This window comes from Notothenia rossii (genome assembly GCF_949606895.1).
Source record: "Notothenia rossii genome assembly, chromosome: 5".
In the NCBI taxonomy this organism is placed as follows: domain Eukaryota; kingdom Metazoa; phylum Chordata; class Actinopteri; order Perciformes; family Nototheniidae; genus Notothenia; species Notothenia rossii.
The window spans coordinates 16,590,406-16,608,490 of NC_136903.1; the positions used below are offsets into that span (position 1 = coordinate 16,590,406).

General features: G+C 40.2%; 1 protein-coding gene across 6 annotated transcripts in view; it reads left to right on the forward strand.

Moving 5' to 3' along the window:
• Positions 1 to 18,085, forward strand: part of tln2b (talin 2b) — an 80,727-nt gene that overhangs the window by 23,145 nt on the left and 39,497 nt on the right. For all 6 annotated transcript variants that reach the window (XM_079683216.1, XM_079683213.1, XM_079683217.1 and 3 more), the window contains exons 2-9: positions 9,785 to 9,958; positions 10,047 to 10,144; positions 10,339 to 10,468; positions 11,135 to 11,290; positions 11,747 to 11,889; positions 17,167 to 17,294; positions 17,599 to 17,662; positions 17,852 to 17,956. In XM_079683216.1, coding sequence (XP_079539342.1) covers positions 9,823 to 9,958; positions 10,047 to 10,144; positions 10,339 to 10,468; positions 11,135 to 11,290; positions 11,747 to 11,889; positions 17,167 to 17,294; positions 17,599 to 17,662; positions 17,852 to 17,956 — 960 coding nt within the window. In that variant the 5' untranslated portion in view covers positions 9,785 to 9,822. The remainder of the gene's footprint in view (positions 1 to 9,784; positions 9,959 to 10,046; positions 10,145 to 10,338; positions 10,469 to 11,134; positions 11,291 to 11,746; positions 11,890 to 17,166; positions 17,295 to 17,598; positions 17,663 to 17,851; positions 17,957 to 18,085) is intronic.

Sequence of the window (18,085 nt, forward strand, 5' to 3'; positions counted from 1 at the left end):
TTCTCCAGCCAATTTAAACATGTTACTCTCCAGTGCATTTAGTCTTTGCTAAAGCTGCAAGGAGTCGCACAATGATACTGGAATGTACTCCCAAGCTAACTGAGTAATGGGCTTTTCCGATTGCTTTGGCCTTACAGTTTGCTTTTAACTTTATTGTTTGCTGTAGAGGTTGAGCGATCATTCTTCATTTCGGGAGCGGACATACTTTAGGAGGCTGTTTTGTTAATTATGTGAAGGGTAAAGGTTCTCGTTTAAGTGCTTTTTCTTTTCATTCTGTGTCTGCATGTCTTTGTAAACATACGTCTTCTTCATTACGCCGTGGGGTTCAATGCGCTGACAGACAATATCACAGACAGTGTTTCATTCTCCTGGCTCTGCACAGAAAATGTTACATTATGTTTCTCTGTATAACCTTCAAAAAAGGAGTTAAACTGAAGTGACACTTTCACATAAAGGTAGTTTCATTTTTCCGACATACCCTATCAAAGTTAATCAAAGTCAACTCCCTCAATCTCTTTTTCTGCTGAACATCTCCATGTTCTGTGACAGAATAGCTAAAGGGGCCTTCTGAATGAATGTAGCATTGTACAGTCATGTTACCAGAAAAAGCAGCCTTTAACATTGTCAGAGCTCTTTCTTTGACCTTGTCTGCTTGACATTTAAAAACCTAAGTCCTGAGAACAGTGCAGAGTGTACCCTGCATCCAGATGACCCTGGGTGCAGTTGCAGCTGCGGACCTGAGGGCAAAGTGGAAGTGGCTGCTGCTGCTGCTGTCCACCCTTATATGTCCAGGGAAAGGTGGGCACAGCAGCAGCCATGGCAACTGTGGGCAGAGTTTCTGATCTGGAAACAATGGGCCAACAACATGGCCTCTCCCTGAACCTCGTCTCATGCAACACCGTGGTTTCACTCACTATCAACACAGGATTTTATTGTTAAAGAGACCACTTTGATGGGGTTATACATTACCATGTTGGTTAGTCTCATGCCCCTCTAAGCTTACTCAAAGAACGATTTATAACACAAGACATTGTGCAGAACAAAGATGTGCAAATCGCACCTCGTGATTAAACTGATACGTCTTCTTACTGCATGGTGTTCTTTGACAAATGGTTGGTTTGGCTTAAAGCGCTAGAACAGCGAATCTCCATCTCTGTGTGTCAGGTTTCTTCTTTAACAACATGCCAGAGAATATAAAATGCTGACAGAGTCCCTCTGTGCATCACACTTTGGAGAGAAGCCAGTGTATGTTCCGTACCGCTGCTCTTGATACTGTAATCAGCATGCAAGTGGTAGTCTGCTCCTGAAGTATGAGAGAGAGCCTCAGTGGTGGGGGGGGGGGGGCAGCGCACACCGGAGATTGGAGTCGCCTGATTTACAGGACATGACACTTCAGACAGAAGATGCTGATTGTGGGAGTCAGAGGTGTGTTGTCTTATACTCAGAGCACACTGCTGGGCAATCTGTTTGAGAATATCTAAATCAAACAAGTCGGTGTGGTATGTATAAATGTGTTATCCACGCAAATACCCATATTCCCGTCACACTAAACCTTCAGCTTGCTACACTAGACCAGAAAATATACAGTATTGTACTAAAACATCCAAAATTGGAGAGTATATTTATTATCAAATATGCCGTATTTAATTTAAAACCTCATTCATTAACTCCAACATGATTGGTTATACAGTTCATAAAAGATTGTGATCATTTCTCATGTTTCGATTTTGTGAAATGTTGCAGGAAGACAGATCGACGGTGAGATATTCAGAGCGAGGTTAGCATCTTAATTGTGACCTTATTTTAATTATGACGCAATGTTTTCATAAGCCTGGTCTGCCTTGTTCTTGCAAATTGTATCCTCGCACTAATTACTGTCACTTCTTCTAAGTCGGTTCCTGATAGTCCTTAATCTTTATGTGCCAGTCTGTCTGCATTTGATAAAATGGCGTCTCAATTATGTCATACTGTATTGCAAACAGATAGTCCTATCAAGTTGTGGATAGGGAGAAAAAGAAGGCTTATTATAAGTCTCCCTATTGGTTTGAGTGACATGGATCAGAATCTAGAAGGTATTTCATTTGGTATTGCGATTTCCTGAAATATTTTCATTTCTGGGTAGGTTGTGTACTGTATCACCAATCAGAAATAGACATGTAGATCAAGGGTCCATTAGGATAGTGATGCCAAATTAAATAAATATATAAATAAGGAACTGATTATTCATGATTATTCATGAAATTGTTAGAATTGTCAAGAAACCAAAAAGAGGCATAATCACTTAGGAGATAGGATTATTTAAGAAAATCAAAAGCAATTCTCATCCAAATGTCCTTACACACAAAGTGTCTTCAGCTCAGTAAATACAGCAGAACACTTTATCTCATGTCCTCCTGTGATTGGTGTGATTCAGAGGTATGTATAAAGGTGCTGATTACACTCTGCTGATTACAAACCATTTAACCATGACAGACAAACAACACCCATATCTTTAGGTACAAAAAAGCATCTGAGAGGAAAAAAAAAAGGCTGAATAAATCATATCCAGTGACAAGTGCATAAACACTTCATCACTTCAGAGGTCCCTATGAAAGATGGTTTAAATGAAGCTGTCCTTTAGTTTGACAAATACATTGTGAAGGTCAACTCATTCTGCTTGCAGTCAATCACATGCCCATGCTGGTGATTCTGGCCCTTGCCACATCAGTTATGGTTCACCATCCCATAATGTTCAAATGCACTGCATGCAGCTAAAGTCACAGAATTTATGCTTTACAGTTGTCGTGAGTACTGACAGTAATTTCTCTGTGGTCATCGACCCAAGATGCAAATTAGTTTTACTGCTGAAAAAGTTCATGTTTTTCCACTTAAAGTCGTTACAGTTTTGCGGTTTTCTACTGCTGTGGTTCAAGTTTATGTGACAGTGTGGACGCTTATATACTTTATTTCATTTGCAAGGTGAAGTTCCTTGTTGCCTTGTGCACTCGGCTTGGTAAGTGCATACTGTGTACAGTAGGAACTAAATAGGAAATATTTAATAGATTATTTAAATAAGATTACAACTCTGTTAGGAAATTATTTTCTGGATGTAATTATGGGGAGTATATGCCTACTAAGTTAAAAGTATTAGAGTAGTTAAGATTAAACAAGCCGTTTAATAGGCAATCCTGTGAATTTAATGGTAAAGGCAAAAAGCACCTTTTCAATATGTGAGTTTCCATACTTCTTGCATACATATTTTAGGAAATTCACAAGGACTACCGGTAATTCAATTAAATGGATTTCTGTGATCCACCCCGATGCATAAAGAACACTCACTAAACTGTGAATATTTTTTGTGTTTTTCATGTAATTGTTTTAATACTTATTAATTGCATCGGTTCAACTCAATGTTTTTCAAACTACAAAACATTGAACTATTGACCCTGAACATGTTTCCTGTTTCATATCTCTACATCACTTAGTCTGACATAGTAATCAGTCAAAAAACAAATGTAGGCTAGTGGACCACATTCTGCATTCCGAAAATGCTGTTTAAGAGATTTATGGTTCAAATTGAGGCTGATAATGATAATGAAATCATCGTGGGCTGAGTCCTTTGTAGTTTTAGGCTGATCTGCATCCATCAGTGTCTGGAATAAAAAAAAATGTTTGGGTAACATCTGTCGGAGTCACAGTAACCACTCCCACTGAGAGACTGATGGGTGGAGCGCTCCTCCTCCAGTAGCTGTTTCTGTCTCCATCTGTTAGCTAGCTCATTCTTCACATCTCTAAATGAGGGATGAGTGATTGATTGTACATATTGAATAAGTGTTGCGCATTCTATACCCAGTCTTATAATTTCTCAATGTACCGAAGGATATGTTATCTTATCTTCAAGACTTACAATTCGATAATTTATAGAATTTCTTTATTATGTGCTGCCATGTATTCTAGGTATTAGTGAAGGCTATTGTCTTTAACGATTAGGAAGAAACCGTAACATGTATTGCAGTGTTTCTGGATCCGTTTGACACAGTGCTGCTGGAGGACGCTCTGCTTCACAGGATATTTTTAGTGTAACAGGAGCTGCTCTCTCCCTCCCCCGCGACAAGGGCAAGATTCATAATTTCTGTCAGCATCCATACCCTCAAATTGCATTACTGCAGAGTATGCCGCCCAGGAGCAGAGCCTGCACTCCAGAGGGAGGGTCATAGCGACAAGGTTCAATTTGAAATGGAACTGAAAAATAGAAGTCAGTGTAAATGTGTGCGGCTCTAAAATTAGAGTGAGGGTATGATGTCTTTTTTTATCTGGATCGACAACCACTGCTTCACTAATGCTATATTGAGTACAATAAAACCAAACAAGCCACTTGTAATCTGACAGCTTGTTCAAAGTAATCCTGGTGAACTTTAAATAGCTAGGGTCAGTTCTGCTTCATTATTCTGTCCGGTTATTACTGTGTTCTGCTCAAGCAATGATTAATTCATTTATGAGACGTATGGAGGAAGTGATAAGGATGGAAGTGAAAGCCTTTGACTTATTAATTATTTGAATTGCAGTCAGGTAGACTCCAGTTTCAATGGCGGTTCTTTGCAAGGAAATGAGCGCAAGGACATCTTGATAAAGAAAAGGATATATTCTCGGGCGCTGTTAATTATTGTGATAACTGTATTACATGAAATACAGATTTTAAGGTTCATGCAATTCTTTCTGTTGCTTTCGCTATACTGCAAAAGCCGCAGAAACATGTTTCTGTTTAATTAAAAGACTAAGATTATATTCGTCAATCAATTTCATTATATTTTAAAGAGCAATAAGTATCAATATATTTTGCAATCATACAAAAGGCATGGTTGTTTTTACATTTGCTATCTGAAAGTCCTGCCTCTTCAATCATTTTTTTGGAAGTGAACAAATATTTGACGGTTCAGTGTACCTTAATCAAATTCTCCTTTTGGTATTAATGTGGTGAAGCCAATGTCTCTGTGGCCCCAGGTTACTATTTAGATTACAGCCGTGGGCTGTTAAATACATGTATAATAATGTGCTATGAGTAAGTCAAGTATTCTTTTCACAGTTATAATAAAGGTGTATTTATGGTGATTGCTTAATGCATGCCTCTTGTGCATTGTTAGGGCTCTAATTCAACAAATTAAAATCATTAGGAGAAATGTTTAAAAAGCCGCAGTCAATTAATCTAAACACAGTTTTAACATCCTGTGGTTATAACGCTTGACCTTGTCACATTTCTTCATGGTGGAGCTGGCCAGGAATATTGGATTTGAAACAACGACCCTTGTTTGCCGTTACGTGACTCCCCCCCCTTGCCTTTGTTCCAGTAAAACGTAGTCTCCAGAGACATACTATGGTCTAGCAGGAAACTGACCTTGCTTTCGATCACACAGGGATAAAAGGCTGATGTTGTGCTCAGTGTCGTGCAGGATGTGAAGAGGAGAGAGAAAGAGTTGTGCTTTGGAGCAGTTTAGCCATTTTGCATTTTCTCAAAGCACACATGCTCTAATCCTGCAGTTCTCGACAGTCCTGAGAACTGCTGAGGTCGGAATTACTCTCAGCCCTCCTTTGAAGCCATTGACATACTACATGCTTAGTTAAAACAATAATAAACAGTCCTCTGGGATGGAGATATGGTGTAGTCGTGTATTTGTGAGGTTAGTGAAGAAAGCAGCCACACTTTTTTACTGCCTCTATTCTCCCGCCATTTCTTTTTTATTTCAGCTTTGGGATTATTTTCGACTGCATCACAGCTTGTTAACATGTAATTGACATCCTTCACAATAACTGTGCCTGCTTAAGTCAACATAAAACAACATTACACTAAAGTAGCTTCTGTGTAAGCAAGACAAAATATATTTGCATCTGCATCACTCTTTCTGTTTCCTCTCACAAAGGGCCTTGTTTACCAGAGAATCATTACTGTTCCTCATCTGATCTCAGTTTCAAGGGCTGACCTTGGAAATCATGTAGCCATGTGGGGGGATGGTTTGGATTTGGTGCTTCAAGAATAACAATTATGTTTATTATAAATGTGTTATATTCCATTGTAATTTAAAGGGGGCACATTATGAAAAACTCACTTTTGTCAGTGCTAGGGCACATACATATAGTTATCTAGAGTGCCTAGCAACCCTCAAACAATGAATTAAGACCACACATCAGATTTTGGTGGGCTGCCTGAGTAAAAAATAAATGGGATTCAACAAGCCTTTCAAAGGTGGTCCCCTTCCTTTGTCACATGGTGGATCATTAGAATAGACCGCCCCCCATCTGAGTATCTATGAGAGTGAATACAGGTTAAAAAAAAAAAAGTGTTACATGAACCTTAAAGCATGTAAACATGGTCTAGTATGAACCCAAAATACAAGTGTGAATTTGAAAATTGGCCTTTAACTCAAGTTGCTTTCTGTGTTTTCTCTCAATAAATAACTAGAGAACTAACTCTTAACAAGTAGTTAGACTGCGTCTTCCTATATCACAAGCTTTTTCATGTGTTTCGAAAACATGTCTTGCATTTCACAAAATACAAAAAATGAATTGGTTTGGACCGCCCGTACTCTGTTGTAAATTGTAGTGAACAATCTTGCCCACCATGGGTGGCACACACAATGCTGTAATTGCTATATCATATTTACATTGAACATGTTCAAACCATCTGTACACATCTTGTATGCTTCATTGTTGTAGTCACCTACAAGAAGCCCAGGCAAAACTCTTTCAGAAGAACAATTAATGTTGTGTTTTGTTAAACTCTGCATGTCCTACAGTACATCTTCATATCCTCACTGCATGAGATACACACGTGATTTCTCAAAAAAACCGAAGACTGAGGCACCCCAGTATGCACTGTTTGTATTGTTAGTGTCCTTGGAGGAATGTTATTCATTCTCATCCACACCCTGGTATGTTCTCAAGGGTCATTCTGCTTCAAATGTGTTCTTCTAGTGTAAGTATTTTGAAAGCTGGTCCAAACAAACAGCTCCGGCCTGGACCAGCATTGTTCGAGTCACCTCCTAGGTTGTTGTGTGACGGGTGCAGAGATCGGGGTCTGAGCTGCTGCTGGTAATCCAGTCAATCATTAGAGCTGTATCCTCTCCAGATGGCTCCTGCACTCCCTGGTCTCTATTGAATTGTCCATGTTTAGACCCCTAGTAAGCTGCTCCTTGGCCATTTCGATGTCTTAATATTTAGAGTAGTGGCCGATAATTCAAAGCAGGACTCTTTTCTGATAAACTAGTGATTGTCAGAGTGAGATTATCTAGAAAACGTGATTAAATAGATAACACTCAACAGATATTCGTAGTTGTTTCTCTCTGCTCTTCTCGTAGACGTGGATCCAGCCATGCTTTAAATCCAAGCTAATGAGGAGCTGGCTGCTTCAGAATGTTTGCACGAGGATCGTAGTGAAAAATGTGTTCTCACACTACTGTAAGCTCAGGGATTATCATTATCCTCATGGGTTTCATCATGTGGTTTCTACAGTGCTTACTCTCTGAAGTGACTGATGCTACTCACAACAGATACTAAAGTGACTGTTGCTTCAGTATTAGACAGACAGTAATCTTCAGCAAATACCCGTCGTCAGAGGCAACATTGGCTTTTTTATGTTATGGACCTATCTGAAAATCCATCAAAACTTTATAAAATGTAAGAAAAAATCTATTTGCACAATCTATATTTTCGGTGTGTGGGTGTTGTTATCTGTGAGTCTACATTGTGAGCCATGGGGTCTGTCATGTTGTCAGTCTGGGGTCTGAAGCTTCCTGTCTAGAAGAAAGTATGTGTAGAAAAGCCGGATGACAGAAACTCGGTGGGGCTTCTCTGCCAGCCTGTAGACAGGAGAACTCATGCGGCACCATTACCCTTTCTTCCTTGTGTTGTCTTTCCTACTTTGTATGAAGAAAAACTCAGAGGGAGAGGGGCTATTGGAGAGGAACCCACAGTCACAGGTGGGCTCTTTCACAACTCCATCATTATAGAAAGTTTAGAGGTTCTCTGCTTTGGCTCCTGAGGGGCCTGTGGACGCCTGAGCACCAAAACTGTTTCCAAGTGGAGCCGAGTTCTCAATCATGTCATTATGAAGATTTTATACCTTTCCAAAAACACAAAAATGATCTTGATGGTCAAGTAGAATTTGGAATACAGTCAACTAAAAATAATCAATTGAATGATTAGTTTAATAATCTGCAATTATGTTCATAAATGATTAATTGTATGTATTTTTAAAGCAAAATTATACAAAATAAAGGATTTGTCTCAAAAATCTATATTTTAGTCTTTTATGATATTACTAAAATTCAATAAAAACATCGTGTTTCGGTCCACAGAGAAACCGGTTATTTGAAAATGCCAACTGGATTTTATTTAAAGTGGACCTACCATGCTATATTTGAATAATATAGTCTAGGACCATACCTATATACTGTAAGGCATATTTATACTTTTTATTTTTCAAAATACCAAACAGATCATGCATTTTAGCCATTCCTCATTTCGCTCAATTTAACACTGTCTTTGCATGGGCTGATTCTGTGAGAACAGCACCACCTACAGGCCTGGTATATGTAATACAGCGTCTCCAGCGCTTTCAAACGGCAATGTCCGTGGCTGTCTCCTCCTGATTGGTGGAGTTGGCCCAATAGCCGTAGCGCCACTTCTGTGACATCATAAAAGTGTTCAAATCTGGATCAGTCTGTATCAGATCCGTTGCAGCCCCTTTTTAAGAGATTTGGGTATGGAGGAAAATGGAGAGGGTTGTGTTTTCTGACACTTGGTGAGTTCCCTGGAACACCGGGGACACATATTCATGTATAAAAGACGTACAAAAGTGCATTTTGCATGATAGGTCACCTTTAAATTTGATGGGAATATTTTCTTTTCACCATATTCTCATGTTTTATGGACAAAACAATCAATCAATAAATGGATAACATAGTGAACATGGTAAACTTGATAAATAAAAAGCCTGATAATAGCTACTTGTATGCTGATATATTTACCTCTCCAGAGGCCTAAATATTTTTGTTCACACAAATGAAAAACTACGTAGATCTTAGGTCTATAATGTGATTAAAAAGGCCGTGAGAGCCGTTCAAGTATAGATGGCCCTAATCGTCATCCCTTCCCCTGCTAAAGCCAAGGTCAAGGAAGAAGAGAAACACTCTGCAGTATCAGTCTCGTTCCTTTTTTTGCGCATATGAGTCTCAGAATAACCAAATTGACTCGCCCTAATTGCAGTATGTGACAAAACACCCACCGATTTGTCTCACAGTGAATCTGCTTCTGGGGGGAAATGCGAGCCAGGAGAAGAGCGAATAATGATGCGGTGGTGGAAAGACATTTTCTGTGTTTTGACTCGGCTCCTGTTATTGCTGACGATTAGAGAGATTTGCACTCATTTCCTTTTTTCTGCTGAAAGGTTATGTCGCTTTCCTTGGTACAGATAATTCTACACACACAGCAATCATGCAGAAGTTCTCCGTGCACTTAACCATTTAGTGTCCGCAGCACAGCAGAATGAGGAGCTGCTGAGGCAGGTGTACAGCTTATCACACTTTTCATTTAACAGCTAAAAATGTCTCCAAGGAGATAATTCTGACGGTTTGTTTTTTTCTTTCTGCTTGCCATCTGAGACTTTGTCTTCACACTTTCCTGCAGGACTTTCTTAGAGAACATTTTAATTATGGTGTGTTAATAACACATGGCGTCTCTTTTGGATTTTAACCAGCAGTATGACTTTACACACTCCACCTTTACTTCATGTTTATACTTCTGTGTTTTCCAGGTGTGTGGGTCGGTGAGGCCATTATACTACCTTCCAAGATGATGGCTTTGTCACTAAAGATCTGTGTGCGCCAGTGCAATGTGGTGAAGACGATGCAGTTTGAGCCCTCCACGCCCGTGTATGACGCCTGCAGGATCATCAGAGAGAGAGTCCCCGAAGCGCAGTCAGGACAAGGTTGGTGGATGACTTAGGAAATGTAATTTGCATAAACTAAATCTATAGGCATTTACATTTTCATGCTGAGTTTCACTTTGTGTTTCAGCGTCAGATTATGGCCTCTTCCTGTCTGACGAAGATCCACGGAAAGGAATCTGGCTCGAGTCTGGAAGAACCCTGGATTACTACATGCTGCGAAACGGAGTAAGATTAAGTCATATAGTCTGGGGGAGGAGAACCTTCAGTTTCACTTATCATCTCTTAATGTGATTTACATTTTTTCTTCGGGCACCTAAGATATTCATGCTTCCCTGCTTTCTGGGAGCGACTGGTGTTTACTGCCGAGTGTGATCACAGGGGTTGTGGATGTCATTTAGCTTCCTCTCCTATTCTCTCAGGATGTTTTGGAGTATAAGAAGAAACAAAGGCCGCAAAAGATCAAAATGCTTGACGGCGCAGTTAAAACCATCATGGTGGACGACTCAAAAACTGTGGGGGAGCTGCTTGTCACCATATGCAGCAGAATAGGTAAGTGATACTCTCCAAGTACTGCTAATAAGAATCTTGTCCAGCCATCGTCCAAGGCTTGAATTATTCATCCTCTATTTTATTTTTTAGTCTAAATCATGCCACTTGACTTCATATTGTGTTATTAGATAATATTGAATTTATATTTAAGCAGCAGCATTTGTTCATTTCCTTAGAGCATTCATGTATGCTTGATAAATTCCTAATCACGTTTTGTTCAGAGCACAATGGGCATGATTCATCACGCTTAAAAAAGCATGTTTCTATTAAACTGAAGTGTTCTTCCTAAGGCAAAGGACCGTGCCATACAGTACTTGCCTGTCACAGAGGTGTTCCCTAAGCTGTACATTTCAATTATAATGGCCTGCCATCAAGCTCAATTGGGTGAGGAGGAGAGGGATGTGTGCCTGGGAGATAGCTTTATTGGAATATGTTTGTTTTGAGTTGTTCTTTCTGCTTGGCTTCTTCTCCTCCCCGTCTTCCATTTTAGTTTGCTGGCTCTGTACCAGCTTCCCTTCACTTCTGTTTCAAAGCAGAGAGCAATAGATAAAAATAAGAGTGCAAGAGAATTGTCGAGGCGCTTTCTCTATCACAGCTCTGCTTATCGTGCCAGTTCAAGGCATCTCCTCCTCTGAGAATCCACTGGCAAACCTTCACTCTTTTCAGGTATCACCAACTATGAGGAGTACTCCCTCATTCAAGAGGTGACGGAGGACAAGAAGGAGGATGGAATGGGGACACTGAAGAAAGACCGAACGCTGCAGCAACGAGATGAGAGGAAGATGGAAAAGCTCAAAGCCAAGCTTCACACAGATGATGACTGTGAGTGTGAACTCTGGGGAAAAAAGCCTCCGGAAGTATCGCTGATATCATGATGACTTTTGCACCGGTTTCTTATTTTCGCATTCATAAATCTGACTCCTTCATCTGGACAAGTGCTTTATTACTTAAGTTTCATTTATTGTGCGGACATATCAAATGTAATTGAATTGCAACTGTTATCTCTTGCTAAGAGGATACCAATTATAGTCTGAAACATAGGAATATATAAATCACACTTTAATTTTGGCTGGAAACAAGCATTCCACTGTAAAAAGGACGCTGGGCAAAATGTTCACTTGACTGTGATTCATATGTTTGATTCTCTGTCCAAGCTGATCAGTCATGTGTTTGAGATTCATTTCACCATCAGTATCTTCTTCTAGTAACATATTTATAAAGTGGATATCTATTTATTTCAGCGTGTGTGTTAACAGAGTGTGTGTATTGATTATTCAGTGAACTGGCTGGACCACAGCAGGACGTTCAGAGAGCAGGGGGTGGAGGAGAGTGAGACTCTGCTGCTCAGGCGCAAGTTCTTCTATTCAGACCAGAATGTGGACTCCAGGGACCCTGTGCAGCTGAACCTGCTCTATGTGCAGGTAAACAATCACACATACCTTCATGCTGGTGTATCAAAAAATGGACGTTTAAGAGGATGACCTACTGCTCGCCCATATTTCTGCTGTTCAGCAAAACCTGTAAAATTACCATAGGAATTACACCGCCATTTTTTGGGGGGGTGTTGCTGTTTTATTCCAAGGTCTTTCAGAAGTCACTGCACAGTGTAATTAGGCTCAACAACTATGTTGTAGGAACAATCTGTGGATTTGCCACGCAAGCAACCTTTTTCACATTACTGATGCTTGATTGATCCATTTTATATAACATGTATACTCTAGCCCCTCTCTCCTTCATACATACATGTAGTTGTCAGAGCTGTTTCTATTGCCTTTTGATGAGCTACATGTAAAACCTTAAGAAAGCCAGATGTTTAATTGTTGCCGGAGTATATTTGCAACACCATTTTTCTTTTTCTCTGTGTCTTGGTAGGATTAGCTCTCTTTATACATGATTGAATGAATGCACTACTTCATGGGATGACTTTGGTTTTTGGTTTACAGTACAACTTTCAGAAATACAGCTCTGGTTTTGGAAAGTAACTACTAAACTGTCCAGTTTCTTAAAATCAGCGATCCACAGTGTAACTTCAAAGGCTCTCTGGGACAATGAGTTTGCAAGTCTGTACTGACTGACAAACAAGTGATTCAGTGGGTTGAAGAGGTTTTATCTCAAATAATATAATAGTTGTTCCTGAGGTTCAGTAGTTTTCAGAGGCAGTGAGTCACGTACTGTTGTTTGCAGATTTGTGCAGCATATCTGGTCCCAGAGATATAGTTTGGCTTTTTGGAGTTACATCTAGCTGCGGCAGTGTGTTTTTATTGAAATATTTTATTTTTCTATCTGTGAGTGTGTGTGTTGGTTCTACAAGTTGTTAAACCGAGGGAGCCCTGCTGGCGCCGGGGGGTTCCTTGAGGGGTTTAGCTGAGCTCATACCACACAAGTCAGGGTTGACTCACTGCACACATCGTTACATGCACATTAACCCCTCCTGGAAACAGCATGGTGTGGAGTACCCAAAAACCCACACATGCAGATATTGGATAGAGGGAGAGTATGGGAGGAATACTCACAGAAATGGATGCAACATATGAGTTTAAACAAATACACTAATGATAAGATACTACCCCTCACACACAACATCTCTGCAAAAACAGCACTCACTATCTATAGATTATACTAGCTATATACCGTGTCTGACATGTGTGGTAGCTGTTCAAATTGCGGTCTTTTCATCCCTTAAATCCCTGCTGTGTTTCTGAACATGTTCATAAAAGGCATCTAACCACCAACCCTCCCTGCCTGCTCCCGCTGCTCTTCTCCATTCAATCTGTCTGTTCCTGTTGTTGCCTCTATTTTTTTTACCATCCGTTTCCTTCCCTTAAGGTTTCGCCTGTCTCCACTCCCTTTCCATCTCCTACACACTCTGACATAATCGCACACATCCCCACCCTGTTACCCTGGCACACATTACAGTTTAGTGCATATCATGCTCTCCTCTCAATAATTTCCTTTCACAATAACAACCCCGCCCCTTTCCCCCGCCTCCTCATTGCCTCTCGTTTGCATTCACCCATCTATCTTTCCCTCGTTTTCTCTCTATGACACACACTCAGATTGTTACACAGGCAGATCGCTGAGACTCTTCACATGGCAGTGGGTTTAATTTGTCACTATGTTAAAAAGGCCAAAGAGATCCAGAAGGGTTCTCTTCCACTCTTGTGTTGTTAGATAGCTTTTTACCCCATCCATTTTCCTCTTTAACGTCCTTCATCACTCATAATTCCTGTTATTATCACAAACTCTGCCAGATTGAGTAATTTAATTCAGATGGTGCAGATGATGACATTATTGCTGGCATGTCTTTGACAGAGCATCCCTGCAAATCAGCGATGTCAAATGTTTATTAATGGTGTGAGGCTTCCATGATTTCAAACCCTCCTACACACACACACACACACACACACACACACACACACACACACACACACACACACACACACACACACACACACACACACACACATACATACACACACACACACACACACACACACACACACACACACACACACACACACATACGCGTAATGGAAGCTCTGCCAGTAACAGACTAATCTCCTTTACTACTCGGCCACTCCCATTCTGTCATGTATTTGTGCTAAGACTGGGATAAACCTCGAGCAATAGCATCACCATGTGTGTCCTGCTCTTTTGCTTTAACTTTTGCTCATTTTTGTTGATTCTGAAAGTGCACTATTGTACCTTGAGACTACGTACATTTACCAGATCAGGAACAGAGGAAGAATATGCTGTCAGAAAATTAAATATCTAGCTGCTTCCAACCATTTCATCATGTTTGTTTTCCATCAACAGTTCTGTTGTGACAGTTTGTGTTAGCATTTTAAGCATTAAGCATTTTAAACCTTATGAAAAATGTGTTAATGTTAATGGAAATAAAAGGACGTTTCTAAGTGAAATAAGCATCAATCGAACACAGTGTGCATTTACTCGCTGCAGTGTATCCCTATGTCAGCATTTATTTTTAAGGCTGCATTATACTGTGCGCTCTGCTGGTCAGTGGACTGGTTGACCTCAGTGTTGAAGCCTCAGGCTGTATGTGTCACAGCTTCTGATGTCTAGTGCTTCACTTCCACTCAGGCAGCTCTATTAAAATGTCCTAGAACCAGTGCTTGTATCAATTGCCTTATCCGCTCTGTAGAAATGTAAGGTATATCCTCACTGTCTTGTCTGTTAACAATCATTGTAGAATACTCTAATCAGTCCTTTGATCAAATACAGACATGTACAGTATATGTTTGCTTAATTAATGTGAAAGAAACAAGCAAATTATTTGATTTTGTGTTTATACTAAACTTTATAACGGTTTGATCGGTTGCTTGGGGAGCCTATTAGGTCAGTGCCAACAATATTTCTTCAATGAGTATTAAGTCAATATTTCCAAATTAGTCAAGCACACACTGAACTCAAGCATAGAGCATAAAAAACACAACACTCATATCTTGAACCCTAGAGAACACAAATACGTATAGTAAAGGCCAACTATCAATAAACACCACTACAGATATGTCAATTCAATTGGATTTATTTAACCTGACCGTTCTGTCATATCATTCTGCTGACAGCCCTACCAACACAAACACATGACCCCCCTTTTTTGCCTTTTAAGTAATGTGTTATAAATCGTCAATTCCTTAACAAAAACAAGATATGACATTTGTCTGAACTATTGATAAACTGGTCATTTTCATAATTCTCAACAGACTAGTATCGAGGTTGCTGATAATCTGTTCCTCATTTTTGGAACAACTGACACAATCATTTATGAGAAACCCACTTTGCTTTCTGGCCTGGCCACTGTTGCATTTACCACTCTGCTGGATATTGGCTCCCTCATTACATCCCCAGTAATGGAAAATGAGAACAACAACCGATAAAATGTTTCCCTTGCATTACCGGTGTCAAACTTTCACTTTCATTTTAGGGTGTAGATTATTATATGTATTGTTTGTTTTTATGGCAAAGTGGAACTGGAGAAACCTGGATAAAGAGTTTGCATCCAACAGTATCCTAGTTTCTGTCAGTGCTCCAGCTAACACATAAGAGTTCCTTGAAACCAGGAATTGTGTGACTTTATTTCCGAAACCATATTTACATATGCAAATGCGTGACCAGGATACTGCAAAAATATAATGTTCTGCTGGTCTACATGTTACATGCTGTGAGATAATCAATGTCTCTAATTAAGTGAGCAAACCCAAGCATAGGCTCTTAAAACCTAAATTATTCTCGCTTAGTAATAGGGGCCCTTTTTAACAATCCTCACCCACCAAGCAATACTTTCGTTAAAATGAAAATTGGTCTTCTAGTGCAGGGGTTCCCAAACTTTTCAGCCCGCGACCCCCAAAATAACAGTGCCAGTGACTGGCGACCCCCTGTCGATGGGAGTGTCATTGCCCCGTTGCGGGGAAATTATACAGATGGCTAGTCCACCCCTGAAAATGTCTATGCAAACGTTATTATTAATAATTAAAAAAAAAAATTAATTATAAAAAAAATTAATCATCTCGCGACCCCCGCTCGAGGTCTCGCGACCCCCACTTTGGGAACCCCTGTTCTAGTGCACCCCATCTTACACAGCATGTCTCAATCATACTGCCTATTTTCAGCAACATAATTACTCTGCAGCTATGTTAGTTTGACAATAAAGAACCTTGAACCCTAGTGAATAGTGTGTGTACCACAATGAATGACATGTGAGGGGGCTAATTTTAGAGTATCTTCTCATGTTCAGTAAGAGCTTATACACTCCACTGTGAATTGCGATTGGGAAAGGACTTGATTGTGAGCGAGGAGATTGTTGTCCTCATTACAGCAGTAAGCTTCTGCTGCTTAGTCTTTCATTGATGTAATGGGACGTAAGAATAAGTCAAGCCCACGCTGTGCACTGATATGCTAATGCTGAAAAGCACTGATGGAGCCTTTCTCACTGGCAGCGAGGCCTCTCAGCTTTTGGAGCCATTCATTTTGCAGAAGTGAACTAGAAAGAGGGAGTGTGAAAAGACAGAGTGGAAGAGAGAGAGAGCGGTAGAGCTGACTGCCCCCTGGAGAAAACAACACACACTGACAGCCATTTGAAAGATGTCAACAAAGGCTTCTCCCTTTCCGTCTACCTTATCCGTGAAGATAATGTAGACAGCCTGGCTGAGAAACAATGAAACATACAGTAATTGTTGTCACAACAGCAAACAGGCACAGGCTTTCTTTTCTTTGGCTCGGTGGAAAGAAAATGCATCCAGTCATTAGATTTCCCTACAAAATATTGAGGGCCATTCTGTAATGCAGATGGGATATTGTGAAAGACTGATGCATTCCTGTAATGTGTTTTCCTTTTTAATAACACGTAATGGGCTGCGATGACAGATTGTTGGAGCTGGTACATTTAAAAGCCAGCAGATTGGCTTGTATTGTCACAAACAAATCGTTATTTAGCTCCCCTGCGCGGATGAATCTCAGTGATGATGTCCCTGCTCTAGAAATACACTTAGTCATTCACTTAGAAGACATCCTCTCTGAAGCCACAGTGCATTCAAAGCACACAACAAAGTGCTCATTACGGAGCTCTGTAGGGTGAATTTGGGATAATGCTCATGCCTTTGTAGTTCTATCCTTTTCCTGGATGTGTGTGTTCTGCCTCTCACTTTCTCACCTCCCCACTCTCTTCATGTCTCCTTCAGGCTAGGGATGATATATTGAATGGATCCCAACCCGTCTCCTTTGATAAAGCCTGTGAGTTTGCAGGCATTCAGGCCCAGATCCAGTTTGGACCCCACGTGGAGCACAAACACAAGCCTGGATTTCTGGAGTAAGTTTTCAATTCTCGAAAATAATGTCTTGACTCCAACATTCATAATAAGTCTTTACAGCGTGCGGAACTTTTACATGTTCACATCACAGCTGTGCATACACAGTGGTTATCTCCTGCTTCAGTACAGGCTGTTGCTTCAGGGATTTCCTCTAGTGGAAAGCTCAGGGGTGATGTCAGCTGTAACAACTGTTTCCTGATATGTAGGCAGTAGGGCAAGAATGACCTCATAGTAGAGGTATGTTAACAGAAAAGAAAGGCCTGTAGCTCAAAAGAGTAACCATGTAAAAATGTATCTCCGTAGCCTGAAGGAGTTTCTACCTAAAGAGTACATCAAGCAGAGAGGGTCCGAGAAGAAAATATTCCAGGTATGTACATTACAAAAAAGAAAAGTGCTTAAAACAGTTTGCCGCCTCCTTTGAATAATAGTAATTGGTTTTCTGTTGAGGCATAAATTGAATAAATCCCAAACTAGAAGACAATGTGACAGAAAACATGACATATGTAACACTCAGTCAATCAATGATGTGGAGGTGTAACTTCTTCTGTTTGTCCAGGAACACAATACCTGTGGAGAGATGACAGAGATTGAGGCTAAAGTGAAGTATGTGAAGCTCGCCAGGTCTCTGATGACATACGGAGTGTCCTTTTTCCTGGTGAAGGTAAGAACCAAAACCATTACACTTTACACCACTAAAGAGGGGAAATGAATGACTCACATTTACCAGAAAAATACCATTAAAGGATTAATACAACATGCATTTTATTCTCCTATTCTCATTACAATTGTA